Source organism: Sphaerodactylus townsendi, linkage group LG03 (assembly GCF_021028975.2).
Source record: "Sphaerodactylus townsendi isolate TG3544 linkage group LG03, MPM_Stown_v2.3, whole genome shotgun sequence".
NCBI classification, from domain to species: domain Eukaryota; kingdom Metazoa; phylum Chordata; class Lepidosauria; order Squamata; family Sphaerodactylidae; genus Sphaerodactylus; species Sphaerodactylus townsendi.
Genome location: NC_059427.1, coordinates 67,061,189 through 67,088,112, shown reverse-complemented (window position 1 = coordinate 67,088,112; position 26,924 = coordinate 67,061,189). Strand labels below are relative to the sequence as shown.

General features: G+C 43.5%; 1 protein-coding gene across 9 annotated transcripts in view; it reads left to right on the top strand.

The window, feature by feature from the left end:
- The first annotated feature begins 598 nt into the window (after positions 1–598).
- TEX264 (testis expressed 264, ER-phagy receptor) overlaps positions 599–26,924 on the top strand; it is a 184,841-nt gene continuing 158,515 nt past the window's right edge. For 3 of the 9 annotated variants that reach the window (XM_048488704.1, XM_048488695.1, XM_048488703.1), the window contains exons 1-3: positions 781–889; positions 5,217–5,269; positions 7,617–7,937. In XM_048488704.1, the coding sequence (XP_048344661.1) occupies positions 7,680–7,937 (258 nt within the window). In that variant the 5' untranslated portion in view covers positions 781–889; positions 5,217–5,269; positions 7,617–7,679. Of the gene's footprint in view, positions 670–780; positions 894–3,194; positions 3,368–4,052; positions 4,073–5,216; positions 5,270–6,967; positions 7,077–7,616; positions 7,938–26,924 lie in introns of those variants that run through there. The other 6 variants (XM_048488698.1, XM_048488696.1, XM_048488702.1 and 3 more) reach the window with 6 other exon arrangements.

Here is a 26,924-nt window from a genome sequence, read left to right as displayed (position 1 = left end):
GATTTAAAAGGATAATCTGGGTTACCTAGGGAAATCTGGGCTCTCTAGTCTAAACAACATTGAAAGTGATGCTGTTTCAGGGTGTATTCCCCCTCCCCACCCTCCAAACAGCATCACTTAGAATATTGATTAGACAAGAGAGCCCAGATTCTCCTTTAAACAACATTGAAAATGATGCTGTTTTGGGGTGGATTCCCCATTCCCCACCTCCAGCATCACTTTCAATGTTGTTTAAATTAGGGAGTCCAGAAAGTCCCTTTAAGGTGGATTTAAAAGGAGAATCTGGGCTTTCTAGTCTAAACAACAGTAAAAGTGATGCTGTTTCAGGGTGGATCCCCCCACCCCACCAGCATCATTTTCAATGTTGTTTAAACTAGGGAGCCCCGGATGTGCTCAGATTTGTGAGTTGGGGCATGTTCTATAATGTGATGGTGACTTTGAGATGACCTGATACAAAAAATCATTCTTTTCTAGTGTGTGTGTGTGTGGGGGGGGGGGGGGCTCATGGGTGGGAGGAAATTCAGATTTCGCCCAGGGCTCCATTTTCTCTAGCTACGCCTCTGTGTGTGGGGGGGGAGGGAGGAGAGGGGGATCATGCGGCCAGGGCCAACGAGGACCCTCTCGCAAGCCCCTTCCTCTCAGCCAGATAGGCCACCGAGACAGGCGCTGGTGAGTCCTTCTCTCCAAGGGCTCTGAACTCCACCCCATCCCGCGGGGCGAAGCTCGTCATGGCGCGTTCCCGGGCACACCCGGGGACGACCGCGGGGCGTGGGCGCGCCTCCCATCCGCCGAGCGGGGCGCGTCCCCGAGAGCAGCCTCAGCCTCTGACTGAGCAGGGAGCTGCCAGTGAGTGCCGAGCAGCCGGCTCCGCTTTGCTCCCACTGCCCGGGTGGGTGAGTTGGGGGTGCCCACAGGGAGCCTCGAGTGAGGAGATCCCACTCACTAGATCCTGGAGGGAAGGAGGGCGGGAAGCGTAGGGAAGGAGGCCAAGATTTCTTTGGAGATCCCAAAGGAATCTGACAGGCGGCGGTGGTGGTGATCCCCCCCCCCCCCCCGGTGTTTCTTCTTTTGCTTTGTTGGAGGACGATTTCCTGCGGGTGGATCCCAGTAGCTGCCTTTCTATGACAGATAAATATGCCATGAGTATTGTAAGGGAAGGCTCATGCGGGGGGGTGGGGGATCGTTATGGAGGAGGGCTAACCTGACACTCACGAGATCCTTCGGGGAGGTTTGAGGAAGATTGGTTGGGCGGTGGAAACTGATCCTATGGAGGATCTGAAGAGAGGACATTAATACTGAGCACATCCTATGGATCTCAGTGAGAAGAGAAGCTCTGTTATGGGGAGCTTCTGAACGTGGAGCCTGATTCTTAAATAATCTGGAGGCTGAAATATACCAAAAAAAAAAAATGTTTCCATGCATTTTTGCTGGAAGTGACAGTCCATTTTCTACAGTGGTGACCCACGCAGTGGTGACTGAATTAGAGACCATGAGAACAACACTTTTGCTAAAATAATAAAGAGTCTTGGTAACAAATTGTCCGAGCAAGTGAGCTTGAACTCACAAAACCTTATGCACCAATAAATATGCTAATCTTTAAGGTGCTGTGTTTTGACTGTAACTGACTTACAGAGCTACCTCTCTGGAATTTGACACTTTCCCAAATAATGAGAGAGGGAAAGATTTATACACTTAGATCAGTGGAGTAGCCATATGCCTTATTAGAAGTAGCATTTAGTGTGCCAAGAAAAAAAGCCAAGCAATAGGACTATTTTCCCCTAAAACCTTCAGACAATTATTTTGTTTTCAAATGGAATATTTGGGGCAGAACTAGGCAACAAATTAATAGAGGGCATTGGGGTTCCCGTTTCTGTCCCTCTTGAATGCATCCTGTCCCCAAGTATTCCTTTACGTACAGATTTATACTGGGCACCAGCAAGGTGTTGAAAGTTGGCAGCTTACAGTAGGTTTATATAACTTCTCAAGTTGCCACATTTTTTAAAATAGTGAGCTCCTATGCTTAACAAGTATGTGGCAAGTAGAAGTTTAGCAGATTTAGGTTTTCACCTTCATTAAGTCTACATACTAGACAAAACTTTCCCTGCTAAAATTCTGTTACAGGCACAAAACTCTGTTGGGACAAAGATGGCAATCCTAATGATTGAAAGAAATTTCCAGTCTATAATTTTTTATCATATGAATATTTACTCAAAGCGTGCATAGCATTGGTGCCTTGATCTCCCAATATAACTACGCCTAACGATTTGGACCATTAATCAAAGTTAATGGTCTTATTTATTCAATTATTTAACACATTTTTATCCTGCATTTTCTCCAAGGCACTCAGGGTGGTACACACCATTCTCCCTTTCTGTGTTTTATCCTCGCAATTCTTCTTTTAAACAGTTCACTTTTGGGTTTCATACATTCAGTTTGGAACATTCTTTGCAATTTTTTCAGTTCAAAACATTACTTTTATGGTTAGTTTGGATTCCCTTGCTTAGCTACAAGAGATTTAAATCTTGGGAGACAAATAAAATATTACAGAATTTCTGATACACTTGTGACAGCTAGAACCTGGGAAGATGCATGGAGAATGAAGCTTATAAAATATGATAAGAAGAACACCAATCTTACTTTGCTGTGCTCCAGTACTAAAGGCTTTTGAAGTCTACAAAAAACTTCACTGGCTATTATAGTTCATTTTTGAATGAAAAAAAATCCATGCTTGTGCTGGCTAGGAAAACTGGGTGAACAAACAGCTGACAACTAGCTTTATAACCAGCAATGATGTTTTAGTCGCACTATAAATTAGGCCAGTGGGCTCATTCCAGTTTGGTTGTTTAGTCTTTCCTTAAAGTTGTGATCATCTATTTGTGTCATGACAATTAGCCCTACAGCTGTCACAGACAGAGGATTATACTTCATGCAGACAGAATTAGTCGAGAATTTCTGAAAGGAACCAAACCTTCTTTGAGATTCTTTCAGTCTCTCTCAATCCCCCCCCTCATCACACCAAAGGTAGAATGGCTTCTAAAGCAAACCTTTGTCAAAGATTTTGGTAAAAGCATCCCTGCTTCTTTAAGGAATGGTTGTAAAAGTGCAGGCTGGCTTTATGAGCTGTGCACGAGCACTGTGATCTCATCAAGCTGGTACACATGAACCAGGAAGTAGAATACGGCTGAAATAAACAGGATCAGTTCGAAGCAGCTAAATAGCTCTCTCTCTGAACAAATATGATTTGGTAGCAGACTACAGCTTCAAAGAGCCTGTGAACAGCAAGTGGTCTGATTCTATTATTTACCTGCATTGCCTTCTTCTTCTACAATACACATAACAATGGACTTAACTGTATCATTTCATTAGAGTAAGATTCTTTCTTGTTTGTCTGTAATGTGTTGTGTCTGTAGGTATATTCCCAGTTCCCCAGCCCCCTCTTTTTTTGGTCTGCCCACCTTGGGTAAAAGCTTCAGAAATAAAAGAAGGGTTAAGATCTGTTAATTCTGCTGAAATTCCAGAATAAAGTGGATTGTCATCTTGCCCATTAGAAGAGGAATACAAAACTAATTCCTAATCATCATTATCATCAACACCAACTTTATTGTAGAGTCATAGGCCATCACAATATTACATTATCAAAAATTCCTAAGACAGTCACAAAATTGTCTTTAACATCTAGTTGATATCCTGTCCACTGTAGCGCTTTGGTTTTTCTGTTTTGTGGCATTTTAGTTATGCTTTTTAAGGAAGTGGACAGTGTTAAAATAGCTGAGTTGTAGAGGTGATACCCAACCCAGCCCTTATGTTTTTTCTATATATATAATATAAAATTTCACCTTTTTTTCTGGATAAGCACCAACAATAGCATAGGATGAAGAGGAGGGTCAGGATAAAAGAGAAAACATTTCCTTCTTTTGTTCTCACATTTCCTGTTTTTGCATCCTACCTTCAGCTATAGAGATCTGTGTAGAAAGAACTTTCTCTGCATACATTACATTAGATCAGCAATCTGGGGCATAAATTAGTTGTGTATGCAAGGGCAGATGACGTCTATCTACTTTGCATGACTTTCAACACACACTTAGATGCTTCAAAAGCAATGCAAGTAGAGAGATGTTTGCACTCAGCTATGTGTTTCTGATGTGCATTTCTTTTGTCTCTGAGTTCTGATCCAGGAAATTATACTTCTTGGAAATCTGTGTCTGTACATATATCTCCTGATTTGGATTGTGTGCCTGGTTTCATGGGATCTGGTCTGGTGGCAGTTGCTGAAACCCCTCTGTCGGAGCTAGGAAGTTCTCTGCTTGAGCAGAACTGTTGTGGTGGATCGTCTTTGACAGGAGATATGCCCGACAATGTATGTTCTCCAATACTATTGCAGTCCTTTAAGCCATTTAAGGTGTCTATGTAAGTTGCAAAGGGCTGCAAAGAAATGCATGTGCACCTTAAAACACATGTCTTCCAGGCCCAGCTCCTTTCCCTATCAGGCACTGAAGAAAAGCAAGCAGCAACTGGCTAATGCCAGCCGTGAGTAGCTCAGAGGTTTTACATATTCATAATGCTGCCCTCTGCTAGGGTGGTTTATATATGCAGCACTTGGTTTGGTTTGTTTTTCTTGTGAGATAGGTATCTTAAAAACACAGGATAGTCTTGCTTCTTTTGTAGATCTGTCAGTTTGCAGGAACCCACTTCAACCTTTTATCTGGGCCAGTTCTTCTCTGGGTGTGGGGACATCCACTATACTGTCGGAGTGAGTAGCCGGTATCATAATTTTGTTCTGGTTGTTGGTGAAAATCTTGAAAACAGAAGAGTGCTTACAGAAAGAGACCTTTGTGAATATAATAGTGCATTTTCATTCACCTCTGCTTACTCCTGATTTCAGAGCCTGGCTGGGGAACAAAATGTCTAAAGAAGACTTGGGATTCATCTGTGTTTATAGGAGAGAAGTGATATCTGGCGGGGAAGGGTTATGGGCCATTGCTGCTGCTGCTGCTGCTGTTCTGCAAATGGACCACCTCTCTGCCTCCATCCACAACAATGAAATGTGGGAAGTCTTATAAACCAAAACGAGCGGTTGGTCTCCAAAGTCAGTACAGCGTAGAGGGTTTTGTTCACATTGAGGGGTCAGTGCTGATTGTCTGGCTCAGGTGTCATTCCACTGAACTCAGTCTCAGGAAAATAGAATGCCAATAAGACCTTAATTTCTTTTGTTTCAGGGAAGGTAATCCTGGATCAAAGGTTCTTGTGAGATACAATGAAGCCGCTAGCCACCCGCCTTCGCCGACCTCTGTGCGTGCCCAGCTATAAAGTGTGTTCTACAGGATCAAGTGTTGCGCTTAAACCTAGAGTCAAAATATGTAGTTGGTGGGAACAGGGAAAGGTGTGTCAGCCTCTCTTCACTGGCTGCATTCATGTGTGAAGAAGAGGGGAAGAGTTTGGATTCATACCCACTCTTTTAAACTATAAGGAGACTCAAGGTGGCTTACAAGCTTTTCCCCCTTCCTCTCCCCATAATAGACACCTGGTGAGGCTGAGAGAGTTCCAAAGAACTGTGACTAGTCCAAGGTCACACATCAGGCTTCATGTGTACTAGTGGGGAAACAAATCGAGTTCACTAGATAAGAGTCTGCCACTCATACGGATGAGTGGGGAATCAAACACAGTTCTCCAGATTATAGTCCACCACTCTTATCCACTACATCTTGCTGGTATAGACATGATACATTTGCCCCTCCCATGACAGCAGCAGAATGTGGTGGCTGATCAATGTCCCCACACTCCCATTACCAGGCCAGTCACTACTTTAAACACTACAGTGAAATCAACAGTATTATTTTTTCAAGGGCACTAACTTTATTTTCCACAGTTGTTTTGGTAGAGAGTGACAAACCTAATCTTTGTACAGTGTACACTAGGATGTGGTTCTTATTCCTTGACAAGCTGAACAAACAGTAGTTGAGGTGGCACTCTTTTTTCAGAGTAGGTTTGAATTCTGTTCCAAATTAGAATCTATATACTAATGTGTAGTCAGCCAAAATTGAGGATACTTAAATCCAGTGACTGGAGTTGTGAATAGGCAAGACAAATCTTTCTACAAACTTGAAAATGGCCCCAGGTTTGCAGAAAAATGTGAAATCTTAAAACACACAAACATACATTTTGTGTGTGTGTGTGTGTTTAAAAACCCTGAAACTGATTAAAGAAGAATCTGGGCCTTTCCCCACTTTCGTCCTTCCCCTCTATGCCGCGGCGCCTGCTCCTGCCAGCCAAGCCAGGCATCCCAGGTGCGCTACCGCCGTCTTCATCTACCTTCCGCGCTCTGCTGCCACCACTGCAGCAGCCGCTGAGAAGAGCCGCCTGGGATGCTGCGCGCTGAGGGCGCTGACAGCAGCAGCTTCTGGGCTGCCCGCGCTTGCTGTCAGTCACTCTCTCCTGGTGTGGGGAGTGCTGAGGGACCCCGCGCTACTCTCCTCGAGTAGCGCGGGGCTTAAGGGAAGTGGGGAAAGGCCCTCTGTTGTTTTAAGCAATGGATTGTCACAGTGGCCATTACTAGGCAACCACAGATTCCAGGCTTGGATCTGTGAGTAGAAGGAAGGGAGAGGGGTCAAGGCCCTTTCCAGGCCTATTTTAGCTTTGAGGGAAGATGGATTGGGGCCAGGCCCGGCTAGTGTTGCCCACTCCAATTCATGGAGCTTTTGTTGTAGTGTCTGAGGAAGGCATGATTTGGAGAGAGGGGAAGCCTCACCTGGATATAATGCCAAAGAGTCCATATTGCAAAGCAGCCATTTTCTCCAGAGACACAGATTTCTTTGTCTGGAGTTCAGTTGTAATACTGGGAGAGCTCCATGTCCCCTCTGGAGACAAACCTAGGCCTTGGTGACCTGATGTCAACCAACTGGAAGACTCAAATAGATCTAGCTGCTTGCTACGGATTTCAGCACCAGGCACCCCATGACAATCAGTGTGGTGTATAGTTAGAACTTCATAGTAATGTCTGGGGGACCCCCATCTTGCTGTGGAGGCTCACTGGGTGATTTTGGACCAGTCACGTATTTTCAGCCTAAACTGTTGTGAAGGTAAGAAGGAAGAGAGGAAAATAATGTAAGCTGCTATCCCACTGTGGATAAAGGTGGGGGTATAAATGAAGTAAATACACAATAAATAAAGCTGATGAAGGGAGGCAAATTGGTTAATGGTTGAGAAGGAGAGATTGAGGCAGGTAGAAAAGAGAGAATACAGGGGTTGACCGGGGAAAGGATAGAGGAAATATCATAAGAGGTTAATACAGGGGAAAGTGATGTGATCCCTACAAGTCCTTGAGGGCTCCATGCCATGCAAGTGGGCCTGGCCAAGTGGCCATCACCACTCAAGTGGGCCATAGTTTTCCTAGCTGCTGGCTGCTGGGCAGGGGAGAGTTGTTGGATGAGTAGTGGAGAAGGAATCAGAAAAAGGGGAGAGGCTATGGGGGCTTTCAGGAAAGGGAAAGAGGAAATAGTGGGGGAAAGGAAAATGAAATGCCTCCCCCAAATCCTTGTGGGTCCCCACTGTTCATCAAAGCTAAAGTGAAAAAGTGTTCTTGTGGGAAAGGAGCAGATATAGGATAAAGCTGTTACATAATCTAATATTGGCCTTTCTCTCTTGTCTCTAGTTGATGACCAGAGTTTGAGGCATCAGGAGCCATGTCGGACTGGCTGTTCATTGGACTGTTTGTGGCACTGGTTATACTTCTGCTGCTGACGCTCTTCGGCTTTGCTGTTTATTCAGGGATCTTCTCAGAAGTGGTGGTTAGTGCTGGTTTGCCCCCCATTGGCAACATCACTGTGGCATACAAATTCCAGGTGGGGCCTTATGGTGACTGTGGGAGGCTGTTTACGGAGAGCTGCAGCATCTCTCCAAAGATGTGCTCCATTGCTGTCTACTATGATAATCCTCACACGGTAAGTCACAAGGAGAACCCCCTTTTTAGTCTGTCAGGAGTGAATGCTGTCATATGTGGAGTCTTGTTAGCACTGATGTTATTTCCCTGAGAACTCACAGCAACCAAGCAGCTAGGGTAAGTTCTTCTCTTTAAATAAGCAGAGACCCAAGAAACAGGTTTATGTGTCTTTAAACTGAGTGCTAAATAGGAGAGAGAGAGGGAGTGGCCAGAAAAATGCAGGTGAGTCGTGATTGGTTTTTGTGAGGAGTGCCTGGGTTGTGGGGGGGGGGGGGAAGAGAGCGTAGAGTCAGAGGGAGAGATCTGTGTGAGAGGAATCTTGGATGTGGTTTTTACAAGGAGAGAGGGAGAAATGGAAGTTAGTTTTGAGATGGATTAATCTGTGGAGAATATAGAAACTGTCAGAGTTAGAGTGTTAGAACTCTTTCTGAGCAGGAATTGGAGGTCAGAGAAAAACAGAAGCTTTATGGGTGTGACAAAGGGTGACATAGTTTCTTTGTAAGAGTGAAAGGGTTAAATTCCAGTCCGAGAGAACAGTATAAGGGATAGAGAAGATGTGAAAAGGGCCAGAATGACTTGATGCTGATTAGAAGTTATTAAAAGTATTTAGTGCCTCAGTTAGATTTTATTTTAATTTTTGTAAATAATTTGTTTGTAACCTTGAAGTTACCTGCGGTACCAGTTATAAATAAAATCTTATTTTGGTTCAGAGAAATATTGGAATTCCTACCTGATTTTCCTTAGTACCACAAATGCCATCCGTTTGCCTTACCTCTCATACACTCTTCCAAGAAAAGAATAAAATAAAAGGGGAAATAAAAGAGTGTTTGGAATTTTATTCCTGGTGGCACCCTGCAAAATAAAGATAGAGAAATAAACAAAAAGAGAAAAAAGAGATAAAGATATGGAGTAGAGAAAGAGAAGGGAAGGGGGCACGCTACATATGCACTCAGAATAATTCATGCATACATGTTGAATACATTTTTATAAACTGTATGGCTTCCATTGATTTATTATGACATCAGAGTTTAAGTGTTTGTGACACAGAATCTGGATTGCTTTGATAACCCCTGTTTTCAGGCAGAGTAATTCTCAATAAAGTAGACAGGTACAAAGCACAGGAGGAGAGTTGCCTTCATTACCTTAAAGTCAACGTGCTTGCTACAGAAACGGTAGAAACTATAATTATGCATTGTATGTCAACATATATGCATGTGAATAAGTTCATATTTGAAAAAGGTGAGTTGAGCAACTGAGTGATTTCTTAGTGATTTAACATTATCCTTATGATTTCTTGTTTATTTCTATGTTGCAAATGCTTAATCTTGTACAAATTTATGATGTATTTTTAAATTTTCTAATGTATATCATTTACTTCTCCAACCATAGTAGGAAAAAATGTAGTTGCTGAATTTCTAACTCTTGCACAACTGTTTAAAAAACACACAGCTTCTCTCAGGAGAAAGTAGAAATGGGAGATGCTTAGGGACATGCTGGAGAAAGGAGGATTTCTAGGGACTGGATGGACTCCATCTTTACCCATGTGTAGGGGGAGAGACATCCGTAGAGACACATCTATAAGAGGGAGACAAGACAAGGGAAGATGGACTAGTTTCTTGTTTAGTTCCTTTCTTAACTTGTGCTACTTGAATAGTTGTATCAATACTTCTACACCTGGGTTCTTGATCCAGTGTCAGCCTAGATTACATAGCCAGGGAGGTGAGTTGTGATCTGTTGTGATTCTTTTGCCCTCCCCCAAGTGTTTCGTTGAACACAGTTCCAGCTTCTAATGTTGTATCAATCTGCCTTCCAGGGCTGGATCTACATTTTTTTGAAGAGGGGCAAAAATATAAAATGATACCCCCCTATATATTATACACATATTTTTATTTATATATACATATATAACCGATATATATCATCAACAACTCTTTCAAATAGAATTATGTTGACCATTTTTACATTATTTTAATCTATAGTGTTTGGGTGTTCTCTCAACCCCTCTTCACACATAAAAACCCAACCCAAAGAGAAAGTTCTTCAGCATAGCTTTTTCCTGGATTATGGCAAGTTTATATTATTTGCCCATGTTTTATGGTGGTCTGTTTTACTGTTTTTATTCTGCAATTAATAGCTAATGCTATTTTGGGTTTTATGTTAGAATGTACATAATATGACCATTTGAATCAATGGCTTCAGCGTGATTGCTAATGGGCATATTCCTAGGAGTGTGTTTTTGGGTGCTGTTGCATTTTTCTCTTCTTGGGCTAGACCTCCTCCCTGGCTTCTGGCCATTGACAGGTGGAGCTGTCGAATGTGCCACAGGCATTTTGAGTAAAATAAGGAGATTGAATGTCTTTGTTTAGATGCCCATCCTTTTCCCCAGAAGAAGTTGTTTGCATTCTGTTTTTCTCTTCATTTGAGGTTGTGACAAGGACTTCTGCCATTGGCCATAACCTAGAGTATCGCACAACCAGTTTCACATGTCAGTCCGGGCTTTGCCTCCCCCCCCCTTCCTGTTTTTAATAACTGACTTCCCCCCAGCAGTTTGTGATGCACTGTCAACAGTTGCTGTTTCTGGAAAAAAAGTCCAAATGTTCCACTGGGCACAGGCACACCTTTTTACACTTCTAACAAATATTTTTGATTTATGAATATCGTTTTAATGCAGGCATGATTTAGCTAGGCCTGGATCTCTGTAAATTAAAACAAAATAATGTATGCAATTGGCTAGCCTGCTGGCAGTTTGATTGTCACCCCTCCCCCATCAGCACTGTCAGCAGAGCAGGTGTATGTATATGTGACACGAGTCACTTTCTGCTGCTTCTGCACAATCGCTTTGCGGAGTAGGTGGAACGTTGGGCACAAAAGGATATAGAGGAAAGACTGGAGAATACTCCTGTGTGGATCCTTTATTGAAACTGTGAATGCCTCCGGATTTGCAGATGCAATGAATGCACAACAGAGAATTGTCCCTGTGTGGATGTAGCCATAGTGCCATAGGGTAGGGCATTGGGTTTTAAAATTAATTATGCTTATTATTTTCTAGTTCATTTCTTTTTGCAGGAAAAAGAAAAGCTAGCCTCTGATACACATACACATGTCTACACCATAATATCATACACGATACAATAACGAACATAAAATCATCAGCTATTATCTAGTTCATTCAGCAATTGCCTATCTAAATGAAACTCAGCTCTCTTTTAAAAAGACCTCTGTGTGTGTGTGTGTGTGTGGGGGGGGGATTCCACAGCAAATGGCTGTGTCTGAATAGTCTGTTTCTTCCCTTATAGATTTTGATGTATTCATCAAGACATTTCAGGTTTCCCCCATCATTCTTTCAAAACTCCCTCCCCCTTTTTCTTGTGTGTCCTTGGGATTAGAATCCCATAATTTGCAATATTATTTCAGCTATAGAGATTGTACTTTTCTTGCATAAGAGTAGAAGGTGAAACATGTTTGGACAAATGAACCCAAATATAGAAAGGAGCCAGAGAGCCAAGGCACCTGATGAAATGACCTTCTTTGCTAACCATTTTATTTGTGTTACAAATACAAAGAGCTTATTCTTCTGCCCACAGTGAAAGGAGAGTATTTCTATCCGGCATTTCTCTATCTTAACAGAAATAATATAGGTCTTCTGTGCAAGTTAAGGAATCAGGAAGCAAAATGTCAAGACATTCTAGATCAGAATCATGTTTTCCAGATGTTCAGGGACCATAATCTATCAGTTTGTCAGCATGGCCATTATTTTAGTCTCCAGGTTTCCGATAAATTAGGGAATGAGCAATTCCCATCAGCCTCTGTCAGCATGGCCAATTGGCCATGCTGGTAGGGGCTGATGGGAATTGTAGTTCCTGAACATCTGGAGAGCCGCAGGTTCCCTACCCCTGTCTTAGACCAATGTTTACTTAAAAGTTGCCAGGAAAGAATGTGCAGATATTTAAGTGACAGTTGCTCATCAGGACAGCATCAATTTCTTCTGCCTATGACATTTGCTTCTCCCACAATTTTCCAGTCCCTGTGCTGTAATCCCTTGCTTGGCTATAGTCTGTCTTCCAAATGCATCGATATTCATTGGTGCCTTACTGTGTACTTAGCGTAATTCCAGAATCCAAACGCTTGGCCACTAAACAAATAATCCCCAAGGCTGGTAACAAAGAAAAAACATCAACAATGAAACAATTTGTAAAACCCATATAACTTCGAGGGACAAAAACAGCAACATTCTATTTCAGCTAAAACGACATAGCCTTCAAACAATTGGATACGAGTACTCAAATAGAGGTGGCTCGTGCTGCAGGACCTGAGAGCAGGGCAGCCAAGAGCCCCAACAGGCCCTTCCTTCACCCTGATCCAAAACAAATGTCACAACAAATATTACTTGGCTTTATGTTACTGTGAGTAGAATAATAATTTTTATCCGAATTTGCCCCCTAAACTGGCATTCAAGTATTTACTGTCCTTGAACATGGAGGTTGTATTTGGTTTAGTTAATGACCACTCACGGACTCCATGAATCTGTCTAATTCCATTTTTAAGTCTTCTAAACCAGCAGATGTCACCTGATAGTATCTTATTCAATGAATTAATTATGCAGCATGCTATATATATTAATTAATTATGCAGCATGCAACTAAGGCGTTCACCTAAGACAGTTCCACATTTAAAACTGCAAGTGCAGATTAATATAGATCACAATGCATGTAAAGTGTGTATGGGGAGGAATCATTCTTTTGCTACTTTGATAGATTATTGGGAAATATTAACTCGGCACAGGTTTTCTGTTCTACTACTAAGCAGTTTTAACTCCCCAGCCAGGGCAGAGATGAGAATGAATGAGGCTAGAAAGAATTAGATGACCGGGGGAGAGAGAAATGAAGGCATATAAGGTTGGTTGACAAGTTTCAGGCCAATGCATGATTGGAAAATGTTTTCCTCAGTCTTGTAGTTAAAGAAGTTTGCAGTCATATGGAGAACTCCCTTTAGAAATCACTGCTAAAAAAAGGGTTCCAACTGGGAACAGCTTATGGGCCTTTCCCCACTTACATTAAGCCCCGCACTACTTGAGGAGAGTAGCGCGGGGTCCTGGGCACTCCCCACGAGAGGGGCGGCGACAGCGCAGCCGCCCCGAAGCTGCAGCTGTCGCGCCCCCTCAGCGCACGGCATCCCTGGCGCTGGAGAAAACAGCGCCTTTTGATGATCCCGCACAGAGCGTGGGGTCGTGGGGACGCCCGGGCTCGCACCAGGGATGCAGCGCACTGAGAGCAGTGCGCGGCATAGGGGGGGATCAGGGTGAGTGGGGAAACGCCCTATGTCTGCTTGATCTGCTCCTCTTTGCCTACACCCTTAGTGGCTGTAGTAATGAACTGCACTAAGCGTAAAAAAATCTTGAAATGATGATTCGAGCTTCATTGGGCCCTCAACCTGACTAGGGCCCCAGGAATTTTGTATCGTCCTCCCTCCCCCACCCCATTGGCAGCCCAGTATGAGAGGAGGGCTGAATCTGAGGGCATTTAGGTATCCATAACAATTGAACAAGGCTCGCATCTGAATGTTGGCTGGTGAGAGACCTTTAACCTCAGAAATGTTTTACTTTTTGCAGTTGGGGGAAAGGACAGGAAAAAAATTATTGTTGAAGGCTTTCATGGCTGTTGTGGGTTTTCTGGCTTGTGTGGCCTTGATCTGGTGGTCTGATGTGGCCTGGGTTGGGTTTTTGCTCCATATGTTTCACCCACATCTATGGCTGGCATCTTCAGAGGTATGTCATGGTGAGATGTGTTTCTCTCTGTGCCACAGTGTGGAGTGGTGGGAAGTGGCATAGGAGGGGGAAATGGTGTCCAGGCCCTGTCCTCATGAAGCCCTGCCCATCGTAGAGCCGCGCCCCCCATCACCCCCCCACTTAGTTTAGCTGGCTGCAAAGAGCAGCCAGTTGAAAAAGCAGTCTGGTTGGGCCTCCGGCTGAATTAAGACAAGTTGGGGGACAGGGTAAGGGCCGCGGCCCCCCAGGGGCCTGGCTGGTGGGGCAGGGCCGGGCAGGGGCACCCAGGAGTGGCCTCTGCTGGGCCTGGCAAGGTGGAAGAAGGAGAGGAGGGGTGTGTGGGGCAATTTTTTGCCCCCCCCCTGCCCCAATGGCATGCACCCAGGGTTTGGAACGCCCTCGTCCCATGGTAGCTACGTGACTGGTGGTGGGGTATATGTTTTGTTCGCCTCAAAGTGAAAGTGGGTGAGGTACATTTACATGTGTCTTGGTGCATAACTTACTGTGCATATCTTACCATGATATTCCTCTTATAGATGCAGGCAAAACTACCAGATCATGGCCACACAGCCTAGAAAACCCACAACAACCACACAGGAAAAGCTATTTTTCTGCTTGTACATCTCCGATAATAGATGAATTCCACTGAAAACAGCTCTGCTTGTTTCAGTGAATACCTCAGAATCAATCAATCAGTTTTATTATGGTCGAAGACCAGAAATTATTAAATGCAGTTTCCAAATTTCCAAATACAGTTTCCAAATTTCCAAATACAGTTTCCAAATTATTAAATACAGTTTCCAATTTCCAAATAAAAAAATTGGGAATATTATTTAAAACTGCAAGAATTTTACAGATACAAAATGTTAAAACCATAAGATAAAATCAAATCTCAAAACTGATAGCACTGGTGATGTTTAAAACCAAAATATAAACTTGACAATCCAAACAGCCTACCACCAATTTGTGTTTAAATTACCCTGTTTATATCTATAACTTTTAACAATGTAAGTACTGAATTTCGCCACCACTCTTGTGATGTTAGGAGTATCATCTTCTAAAAACCTTTTCATACAGCTTTTCTGTTTCAGATAAATTGCTAATGGGAGAGAGCTAAACATTTTTACCTTCATCTCCTTATGCAGGGAACATCGTAGGAAAATGTGTGACAGGGTCTCTATATCCGCCATCTCTTATGCACAAAGCCTACCAATATATGGTATTTTCTTCTATCTACCATCTAACGCTACAATGGAAGGGTATCACATCTGGCGAGTGTAAAAGCTCTCCTAAGTGACTGGATATCCAGATCATAAATACCTCATAATGTAGGAATAAGGGTTTATTGGCAATTATTTGTTAAGGACTAAGAATCCTTTGGTGTTTCTTATGTTGGTAGCATATTTTTGCCTTTCATTGCATATGCGCCTCTTCCATGTGAAGTCATAGGGCTTTATAGTTATTCTCTTACGTTTTTGGGGCATGTGTTAGGCTTTCTTAAGGGGTTGTCAGCACTAAAAATTCAAACAGATTGAACAATGGTCTCTTTAGGAGTACTGTAGTGCTGTGAGAAGATTTAAAGGATAATTCCCAACAAACTGCAAATTCTAGGACTTGGTCTGTTGGGAAGTGGGGAGTCATGGCAGTTAAACCAGTATGTTCCTAGCGTGCTCTCTGGACTTCAATTCATTAGGTGTCCTCCTAATGGTTTCTCAGACACATGTATTGACAAAATGTTTTTTTGGCCCTGTGCTACAAAGAGCAGCTGGCCAAGCTGTTTCTATTTCTGTAGATTTGTAGGCAGCTGGGAGTTTGTCCCTATGGACAGGGCCATGCCAAATCCTTTAAGCTGCAGACAAAGGTCTTCCTCTTTTACATTCTACTGCAAAGGTCAGCAAAACTGCATTGCTGGGGCGATTCTCAGGAGATCAAAAAGCACAAAGATGGATTTCCTCTGGGACAACAGATTTCCAGTTTAATTTAAAATTATAGCCCATTTACACCCACCCTCTTGCTCTGGCTGGATTATGGCATTTACTTATTGTATTCCCTCTCAACAAAATCCTCAGAGGAAGTTGCATTTAAATCCATTTTACAAGTTGGCTAGTGACTCAAAGCCACCTACTGAACTGGGACTCAACCTTCTAGGTGCAAATCCATAACTAGACACCACCTATTGGATCAAGCTGATCTTCAGAAATGCTTCTGCAGTCTTTCTTCGTTGCGTACTTACAGAAATGCTATGAGTTGTGCATCACTATTCCTCATTTCATGGAAATGTGGATGTCTGTTTTAATGAGGCCACTGAGATTGTAGTTGTTGCAACCAGTTGGCTAGTGTTGCAGGAGTTGCTTGTTCCAGGGCACACGCAGAACCAAGGCACATACAGAACCAGATATTTCATCATCAATGGCCTTGATTAGGCAATACATTTAATATATTTTCCTGGTGGAGTGACTTGTTTGTTTTGTTCTATAACAGACCTAGTGAAATTTCAGAGATGATAGTTTTATTTTTCTGGATATAGTCTTCAGTAAAACTAACAAATCAGATTGTAAACCATTTGGACAAAAGCAGAAAGTACGGTAACCTTCTCTTTCAGTATGTAAGTTGATATTTATATCAATAAATCTAAAAATACACTGTCTGGCTTACATATTTATATTCCAATGTGTGGGGAAACAGAGAAAAGGTTTACTTTAAAGGATACTTATGATTAGAGGATAGTAGCAGTGGTATCTTTGGCTGTTTATTTTTAATTCTATCTTCTGAAATAAGTGTTCCTGCCTATTGTAGTAAGAGAAGCCAAGCCATAAGGAGATAATAATGTATTAATACATCTTTTGTTCTCACTGTCAGTCAGTAGAAATAAAGAATGCTGTCATCCAGCCCTCTGAAACTGCTGGACAGAGAGCTTCTTTTAAAAGTTCGTCTGTGGCCATTTCCCTTAGATCTTAGATGTTATGTAGCCACCTTGGAATGCTACAACGAAAGTCCAGTATTACAACTTATGCAGCCAACTGAGGTGGAAAGCCAAACCAGACTCAGTTACTCAATGGGGTTCTGTTTCTACATCCATTTACATCCAGTGGAAATTGTGTGCCAGAAGCCTCCTGTCAACTTCTCTTCTATTTGCATTAGGAGTTAGCCAGCAGTAATTGACAAGCTGATTGGGAGGCGCGGGGGGGGGGGGGGGGGGGGGGAAGGGTAGGGACAGACATGAAAGGAAATTAAAATAAAGCAAATTAAAATAAAGACTGTAATTCTAAGGGCAATTTTGGAATGAAACATTTGATTTTACTACATGATAGTAATAACATGATTTGCAAGTGGCATAGGAAGGAACTAGCAAGTCAGAGATGAAGGGATGTAGGTATAGATTTTTTATGGGGGGGGTTGGGGTGGGGCAACACCCCCACCCGCCCTTAGGGCATGGCCACACCTTCCCAACCCCTGCCCTCAGCCTTAGCACTTATAAAAGCAGCTCTCCGAGGCCGGGGATGGCAGACTCCCCTGCCCTGCCCTCCTCCGCCCCCCACCAGCTGGGCTCCCAGCCGGCAGCTGGCAATTCCTTCTGCCCTCCCCTCTGGGCAGAGGCGTAGAGGGAAAATGGAGCCCGGTGCAAAATCTGAGTTTTGCGGCCCCCCATGGGCGGCCACTGTGATGCTGGAATCCACCCCCAAACTGCATCACTTTCAATGGTGTTTAAACTAGAGAGCTCAAATTCTCCTTTTAAATCCACCTTAAAGGGAGAATCTGGGGTCCCCAGTTAAAACAACATTGAAAGTGATGCTGTTTGGGGGTGGATTATCCCCCACCCTGAAACAGCAACACTTTCAATGTGGCATAGTGGTTAAGAGCAGGTGCATTCTAATCTGGAGGAACCGGGATTGATTCCCCACTCTGCCACTTGAGCTGTGGAGGGTTATCTGGGGAATTCAGATTAGCCTGTGCACTCCCACACACGCCAGCTGGGTGACCTTGGGCTAGTCACAGCTTTTCGGAGCTCTCTCAGCCCCACCCACCTCACAGGGTGTTTGTTGTGAGGGGGTAGGGCAAGGAGATTGTAAGCCCCTTTGAGTCTCCTACAGGAGAGAAAGGGGAGATATAAATCCAAACTCCTCCTCCTCCTCCTCCTCCTCCTTCTTCAACTGGGGACCTTAGATTCTCCCTTTAAATTCATGGGCTTTTCCCCACTTACCTTAAGCCCCCCAGCACTCCCCACGAGAGGGGCGGCGACAGCACAGCCGCTCCGATGCTGCTGTCGCGCCCCCTCAGCGTGCAGTATCCTTGGCGCTCTTGCAAAGGGCGCCTTTTGATGACCCCACGCAGAGCGCAGGATTGTGGGGACGCCCGGGCGCACGCCAGGGATGCCGCGCGTTGAGAGCAGCGTGCGACATGGGGGGATGGGGAGAGTGGGGAAACGCCCCATGCCAAAGGGGGTGGATTTAAAAGGAGAATCTGTGGAAATTTGGGGGGGGGTGCCTGCTGTCAGGGGTGCAATTGTTAAGCTAGCAGCACCAAACTTTCAGGCTATCTTTAGGATACTCTCCTGATGATACCACCCATGGTTGGAGAAAGTTGGTTCAGGGGGTCCAAAGTTATGGACCCTCAAAGTTTTCCCATCTCCTATTAGCTCCCATTGGAAACAATGGAGGATGGGGCACCCCCTTTGGGAGTCCATAGCTTTGAACCCCCTTGACCAAACTTCACAAAACCTGGGTAGTATCAGTAAGAGACTCTCCTGATGATACCTCCCGGGTTTGGTAAAGTTTGGTTCAGGGTATCCAAAGTTATGGCCCCTCAAAAGTGTAGCCCCCATATTCTATTAGCTCCCATTGGAAACAATGGAGGATGGGGGCACCCCCTTTGGGAGTGCATAACTTTGGATCCCCTAAACCAAACCTCCCCAAACCTGGGTGGCACCATTAGGAGAGTCTCCTAAACAATCCCTGAAAGTTTGGTGCTGCTAGCCTAAACAATGCACCCCCTGCAGGCCAAAAACCGAAAAAACACTAAAAATGTAAAAAAAACCCACAAACGGAGGGGCAGAGCTTCGGACATGTAATGGGGGGGTTTGAACCCGAGAACCCCCCCTTACCTACATCCTTGCAGAGATGGCTTCTGCTCTCTGTTTGAATATGTGTGCATGCTGCTTGTAGAGGTTGCCAGGAAAAACTGACTTTACATGCTGTCTGGTCTGATTCAAGAGGGCGGGGAGGAGGAGGGAGAGAGAAAGAGAGTGACATCCCACAGCCCAAGATCACCAAGTTGAAACCCATCATTAGCCATCTGTGTTACAGTTTGTTATAGGCTTCTCATTTCTAAAACATGAACACACGCATTAACAGTTGATGTTGGGAGAAAGTGCTGGAAAAACAACACCCAGATCGGTGCATTAAAGCCCTTGTTTCTAGGCCTTGGAGGGCTGCCACTGTTGTTGTTGTTAGAGAAGGTGAAGCAGCACAATCAGTTTTACTTCAATAAGAGCAGATAATTTTGCAAGTCCTTCAAGGGTGAGCCTGTCCATTTCTGATCTCATCTAGGAAGTAGTGGCTTTTAAACCCTTTATTCCTAGGGAGAGTTGTATGGTTTTCAGAAATCTTAGACAAAACTCACCTGAACTGCTCTGCTGTCTTGGATAGCAGTGGATTTGGATCTTGGAAATAGATTTGGATCTTGGAAGTAGATTTGGATCCCTGGATAGCAATGGATTTGGATTTCTGAATATCAGCTTAGCCATGGGCTCAGAGAGCGAGTTCAGGACAAACCAACTGCTCATGGCCTCAACTTTGTAGCTAGAGGCACAGTTTATTTCCATGGCCATGGCCATGGCATCTTGTATCAACTGGTGTCTGTTCTTTGAAAAGTATGATCCGACCTCAGTGATCCACGCTCTGATTTCCTCCAGGTTAGATTATTGTCAGGAACTTGATATGGGCCTGCCTTTGAAAACCCTGCAGAATCTTTAATTGGTTCTAAATGCAGTAACCAGGCTATTGTCCAGTCGATACCGATCACCCAGCGGAGAATGACCTATTTCGCAGCACAATTGAGAGTGCTGATACTTACCTTGAAGGTCTCAAGTAGCTTGGTTCAACCAGAACAGCACACTGCTTCTGATGAAGCATTGATGTTGGGAGCCTTGCAACTCAATTATTGTGGACTTGGAAGCATCAAGCTTAGTTGATTTGTTCTGGGTTTATTGCTTAACAGTTCTAGAGGTGCGGCAACTACCAAATCCTATAGGCTGCAGGAGAGGGTAAGGTCCCAGGAAACATTCCAAGACAGCAGCAAGAAGGAAGAGAAGCATGGAAAAGCTGAACCCTGGGAAGGTAGAGTCAGACAGGCCTGAGCCCTTCGGGGGTAGGGCCGTTTATCAAATCGAATTAATGATGATGATGATGATGATGATGGTGATGATGATGATGATGATGATGATGATGATGATGATGATGATGATGATAATAATAATAAAAGGAAGGAAGGTCTGGATTGCTAGCAATAGTTGGCAGGATGAAATGCCCCAAGGAGGGGGGTGGGGATTCCTTGAAGACTTAGGTAAGCTTTCCAAGCAACTGGAAACGTGGGCTGAGTCTTGGAGCCTAAGAATGCCCAGTGTCATAATAGTTCTATTATACTTCTTATCCAACTATCTTGGTTAATCTGGATAGGTATGTTAAATAGCAGCATCTGGCAGCACTAATAAAATGAGACTGTTGGACTCTGGGTTAGTAGCAAAATGGAGGGGAGATTTGCGGCAACAGTGCAGAAGGTAACTCTGCAGTTTTCTCCTTTACCTGCTTGGGTAAGGCAATTGTGTCAAGGTAGGAAAGTACACTACGGTCTATCTCCTTTCTTGTCCTCCTAAATTCTCCCCACTCCATTGTCTTGCTATAACTGCACCCACTTCTTTTGCATCATTGTTTCTTTAACTGACAGAAAGATAGCAGACAAGAGAAGGGAAAACGGTAAAGTGAGCAGTAGCCAAGGGCATAGCAATAGCCTGGTGAATGGAATAGCACGTGAGCATGTATTCCCGCAGAAGTTATTTCTGTGGATGCACAAGGAAGAGAGGGGCACAGGAAGATGCTGGGGACAAGATGTGACATGTATGTAGCTATCTTGCAACTGCACGTGTGATTTCTTTCTACACCCTTCTCTATGGATAGACCTGGCCAAAAATGAGTAGTAATATTACAGAGTTTGTAGACAGGAAATTGGGAGATAGGGCAGTGAATTGGTGGGTCAGTTTGTGATTTTGTGTGTGTTGCTACAACAAACTGACCTGCATGTAGGTTTGTCAGCTTCATATTGGGAAATTCCTGGGGATTTGGGGGTGGAGCCTGTGGAGAGTGGGGTTTGGGGAGGAGGAGGAGGAGGACATCAGCAGGGTACAGTGCCAAAGAGTTCACCATTCAAAGCAGTCATTTCTCCCAAGGTTACTGATTTCTGTAGTCTGGAGACCAATTGTAATTTCGTGAAAACTCCTGGTTCTGTCTGGACCAGGGGTAGGGAACCTGCGGCTCTCCAGATGTTCAGGAACTACAATTCCCATCAGCCTCTGTCAGCATGGCCAATTGGCCATGCTGGTAGGGGCTGATGGGAATTGTAGTTCCTGAACATCTGGAGAGCCGCAGGTTCCCTACCCCTGGTCTGGACGTTAGCAGCCTTATCTGTTAAGTGTCAGGCAAGGTAAAGCCTAACTACAGAAGGCCACTTAAAAGGCATCTTATATATTGGAAGCCTTACAGAAGAGTCGGGAAATGGGTATCTAGCATTTTCTTCTGGTGTGCTCATGGTTGTGGCAGTAGCATGGCTGTGGCATTTCGTGTGCAGTAACTGACCTGAGGTGGGAAAAGAAGATTTTCCATTCAACTACCTGTAGATCCTCAAAACAAAACTGTCTTGCAAAAATAGCCTTTTAATATTTCCCAAAGGATTTTCTGTGTGGTAATTCATCAGGGGGAGTTTACAGCGAACAAACATAAACAGTATGATTAGTCACATGGGTTTAGATTGTTGCCTCCTCATATATTAGCAAAAAGAAAAAGTGACTGAGGTGAGTAAATTCGGTGGCTTAGATCCAAATCCCTTCTTGCATGAAGGCATTTTCGTTCATGGATGGGGAGGGGTGTGTGTGATTTCCACAGTTTCAGTCCTCTTGCTGCAGTCACTGTTCCATATCTCAGCATTCCTTGAGGGTCTTCTGACCCCCAGGAGTGGCTCTTCAGGGTGCTCAGGGGCTGGGGCAAGAAAATTCTGTTGTGGGAGAGTGTTTGCTTTGTCTCCCTCTCTCTTCCTTTAACGTAACATCCAAGCCTTAAATATAAATGTCTTATACGCACCTCAAAGGAGGCAGTCAAAATAGCTGGTTTAGTTTATTTATTTTGGCCGTACATTTTAACAAAGAGATAATCGTCCAGGATGACAACTGAAAAGTCACAGAACAATGATTTAAACAGTAGCCCATCTCATTTTCAGTAGCAAAGCTTCCAGTCTATTACATGTGTCGAAATGGTTTTGTTGTTGCCAGAACAAAGATGCAAATCAGTTTGCACTTGCCAAGAGAAAATTGTTTTCTGCTGATTTCACCAGTATTTATAATATTTCAGTAATGGGTAGCAAAAATGTTTGGTACTTTCCTGTAGAAAGGATACAGTGAGGAGCGTCTTTCACTGCCCATAATACCATAGCACAAGTGAAAAGACCCATCAGATGTGCCCTTCTTAAAACGCAGCCATCATCTGCAGAAAATTTCAGTCAAGGTAGGGCTGTCCTAAAAGCAAAACTCTCAAAATAGTGCAGTGGTAAATAATAGCTAAAGGAGAAGTCAATACTTCATGAACTTATCTTCACCAAACAAGTAAATAAAGCATTTTTGCCATGCAGCTAACTAATGCCACTATCCATCACTCCACAAGCATAAGAAGAGGCATTTTCACATTTAACCTTTTCTGAGCCTTTTTGAATGGATTGCCCTTCAAAGGATGCCCTGAAAGCATTACCAGATACATGGTGTGTTACCCAGTGCATTTGCTGAGCTGACAAGGGTGACTTTACAAAACCTATTGGTACCGTCAAAATGCCACACTGAATTTCAGTTCTGTTTTTTTTAAAATATCAGTTGCTTATGTAGGGCTCCTAGTAGCTTCCATGCCAAAATTGTCCATACCTGCTTATCCTTAATCAGTGATATGCCCCAGCCCTGTGTTGACTGAGCAACTGGGAAGCATTTGGGGGGCATTGTTTACATTGATGGTGCTGGTTTAAGAGGTGTGGTTCTCTTTCGCCTCTCGTGTTAGTGTATCTAAATAGTTTTTGTGTGAAGAGTTGGACTGCAGTGATTTTGATATGCTTTCTTCCCTTCCTTTCTGATAGCTTTTCAGGGAGATTTCTAACACTGCTGGCAGGCTTGTAGTGAAATAGATTTAATTCCCATTTGGCTTTTCCTCAGTCTGATGACAAGCTGACTGACTTGGCTGGGATACTGAGAGGCATCCCGTCTCTTTCCGCCCTCCACCCCTCTGCGCACATAACACATCAGCTTTTTTCCAGACTTCTAAACAGAAGCTGGAAAGACCACTGGAAACTGCTGGCAGAGCCACCATCTAGCTTCTTTTGCTGGCCTGCTGTAGAAGAAATCTGAATAGGGACAGAGCAGTGGTTGCCCCATTGGCATGTTTCTTCTTCATTATGCCGTGTTCTGGCAGCACGCCTCTTGGGCAAGCATGCTAGACATTCCTAATTAATGTTGTATCATTCACAAAACGCTGATCAGACCTCAAAACAACGGGACCGAAATTTTAATAAGATAGGAAGGCCTTCCTAACAGAATACATTTTCATTTCATTTTCTTTAGGTTCATAGAGATTAGATTAGGATACACGAATCTCCAAATCCTCTTTGATTTGCTAGGGGAAGGTATCCTGCTGCTAGGCTTGTTGTTAAACAGACAGGAACATCAATTACAGGTAGTCACGTTGGTCTAAATGTCCATGGAGGCTTTTGGGGGAAAATTCCTGCATTATCATAGTAGTGTCATATCATACTAATAAGGCTTTTCTGTGTGAATGTTAAAGCTGTATAGAAAGTTACGTGCATCTCCCGTGAACACAGTTCTACCCGCCTCATACCTCATGACAGGTATGTAGGAATACATAAACATTTTTGGTATGGAAGTGATCACATGACTATTGTGTCTGAAGAGGTGTTTGATTTAATGAAGAATGCAAGATTTTGGAATGAAGAGGAAAAAGACAAGCTGGATGGGTGACTTCAGGCTTCCCTCTGGAAGGTGGGGGGGGGGGAATCTCTCGCTAGAGTGTTAAATAAGAAATTGAGATATGTGGGCTGGCTATGAGCAGAAGACACTAGGAAGGCTAAGAGGGAACACATATCCCTTAACATTAATATGTTCCCTTTTAGCTTCCTGGACTTTTCAGCTTCAGAAAAAGGGAACTGAAAAGAAGAGAGCACAATTGTATAGTCAGGCTGTGCTGGAACTCCCAGGAATCCATAGGCAGATAGGAAAGACCACTTGCCAAAACTATTAATTAAGAGAGAAGGGAAACCAGTCAGATGGTAGAATCTTTCAAGAAGAGCCTTGCTGAACCAGTAGCCAGTCCGATGCCTGCAGGCAGTCCAAGTATTGGATGGGCAGGCAGGCAGCCCTCCTCTTTTATTTGCCTCTCCCCCACAATTGATCTTCTGAGGTATATTGCTTTTGAATCTGGAAGTTTTACTACACTACCATGGCCAAGGTTCTAAGTAATCTGATGCCAAGGGGCTGTGATAGAAATACTTCAGAAGCACTGATGGTGTTATTCTGAAATCTTTCTGGAAAGAAGAGTGTCTCTGTTCAAACTGGTTGGGGCAAGGTGAGATATGGGGAGCATAACTGGATCAGAAAGTAGGGAACCAGTAAACAGGCCAGGCAGGATTCAGGAAAAAGTCAAGACAGGTGAAGCAAAGGAAGCTAATGAGTTGACAACAGGCTGCAGACATTTCCAAGAGGCTTTCAGCAGCAGTGCTGACTAACTTATCAGCAGCTTCTTCCTGCTTCTGTGTGTAGCAGCTGTTGAGAAACTGAAATCAAAGGATGTAGGGAAGCTCAGGTGGGCTTGCATTTTAAGGTAGGGTAAGGCTACAGTGTTATTCCTGATGCTGGTTTCTGAGGTCAGAATTATATGCCATGGATTTCATGTTTATTTTTCTCCGGTAAAAAACAAAACAAAACAAAACAGAATGCTGCCATGAGAGGTTGAGTTTCAAAGGGGAAGATGAGGAGAGACTGCAGCATCTAAATTTTCACACAAGCTTTTTGTTGGCATGTGGTTGTTGCATGATTACATCTCTCTCTCTCTCTGTCCCCCCTCCCCCGTAGCCTGCCTTGAGTCTCAGTGAAAAAGGGTGTGTGCAGTGGTGAGATTCAGCAGGTTCGCACCACTTCGGCAGAACCAGTTGTTCAAATGGTGCTTGTAAAACAACCAGTGGTTAAATCATTTGAATCCCACCACTGTGTGTGTGTAAATAAGTTAAATAAATAAAGGATGTTGGAGGGATGATTTTTGGCAGGAAAACAACTTGAAAAGTAAGTTAAATAGATCCTTTCCCTACTCACTGGATTCTCTTTTTAAATTGTAGCCCCCAAAATTACATTCCGTACTTGGGAAGAAAAAGTCTGGACAAAATATCACAGAATGACATGTGATGTGTAGTTTCAAATAGCAAGTTCTGAAATCACAACTCAAAATTTACTGTAGAATTCATGCCACAAATGTTTGTTATGAGTTAAGTGCTAGGACCCAGAAGTCACCATTATCATCTGGGGGAACGTCCCATGGCTCCTCGGTACCAGAGCCTTTGGAGATTTATGCAGTCTCCTGATGCTGGTGAAACAAAAGCATCATTAGTGATAGCAGCTTACCAGTTGCTTTCTCTCTCTTTCTGCTGGTGCTCTGTCTCTCACAAACATCTCACTGCCCTTACATTGCTATGGGCTCCTGTGTTTCTCCAGAGTTCTCCTACAACCATGGTTATGCATGAATTTACCCGTGGATGTATGAAAAACATACTTCAGTTGAGTGTGGGGTGTTATCACCATCCTGAGCCAATTTTTGAATTCCAGGCATTGCCAAACAAATCCTTGTTTATGGCAGCAGAAATTTAGTATTTCACAATAACCAAACTTTAAACCCATGATGATCAGAAAATCTGTAGGCTGTGTTAAACTGTAAATTAAAACATCTGTCACTATTAATTGCTAGTATGGCTGTCATTGGCATGCCATGTCTCTTTCCCTAGCATGTGTGTGTCTGTAGTGAGGTAAATGTTCTTCAATAAAAACCAATTATTTTCCATCCTATTAATGTTTCATTTTAAATGCTTTAGTGCTTAGTAGATTTCAGGGGTGGGAGAAGGGTTGTGCCTCAGGAAAAAAGCAAACTGGAATTGGTACTTTGGGGATACGTTACTAATACCCATGTTGTTCCCAGGCAAATCTGAGCATTCTGCCAAAAAACATATGTCTGAGGTGGACTTTCCCCCCATTACTTATGTAAAGGGTAACTTAGCAATTTTAGGGTGCACTGTAGTTTGTCCCTCAGATGGTTGCCTGGGCACAATTATGGCTTCTCCCCCACAAGGTTGATTTTCAGACAGCAGAAGACAGGAGATCAGATTGTGCGAGGGAAAGTTATTGAGTGGCAGTATCACTTTGCTGTTTCCAGCTGTGTCACTGTCCTTGTGATTCACTTCTCAAAGTTTTCAGGTTTCTGAGGCACAATATAATGAAAATGTGGCAGAGTCTTCTTGCCTTTTTCACTCTCTTTTCACAGTGTGGTTTTAGGGCTGGCTCTTGTTACAGACATTTTATCAGTTGAATATATTTTATAGTTCTGTTCCTATTAGCTTATTAGATGGTCTCCAAACCTGACATTGAATATATAATAAATAACAAAAAACATCATTTTCTCCTAGAAAAACAGTATAAAACCAGCATTCAGACTAAAGACTTTTGAAAAGCAACTGCTCCCCCCCTCCCCACCCCTTGCATTTATTCTGAAAACACGGAAGTGAAGGAACAGCCCTCACGACATCTGGCAGCCTGTTCCACAAAGGGATGGAGCTGCCACAAAAAAACATTCTTGCCTATGCTGAGACTCTCTTCATCTCACTTAGAGAGGGAGCCAAAAGCAAGCCGTGGCGAGAAGACTGTAGGGT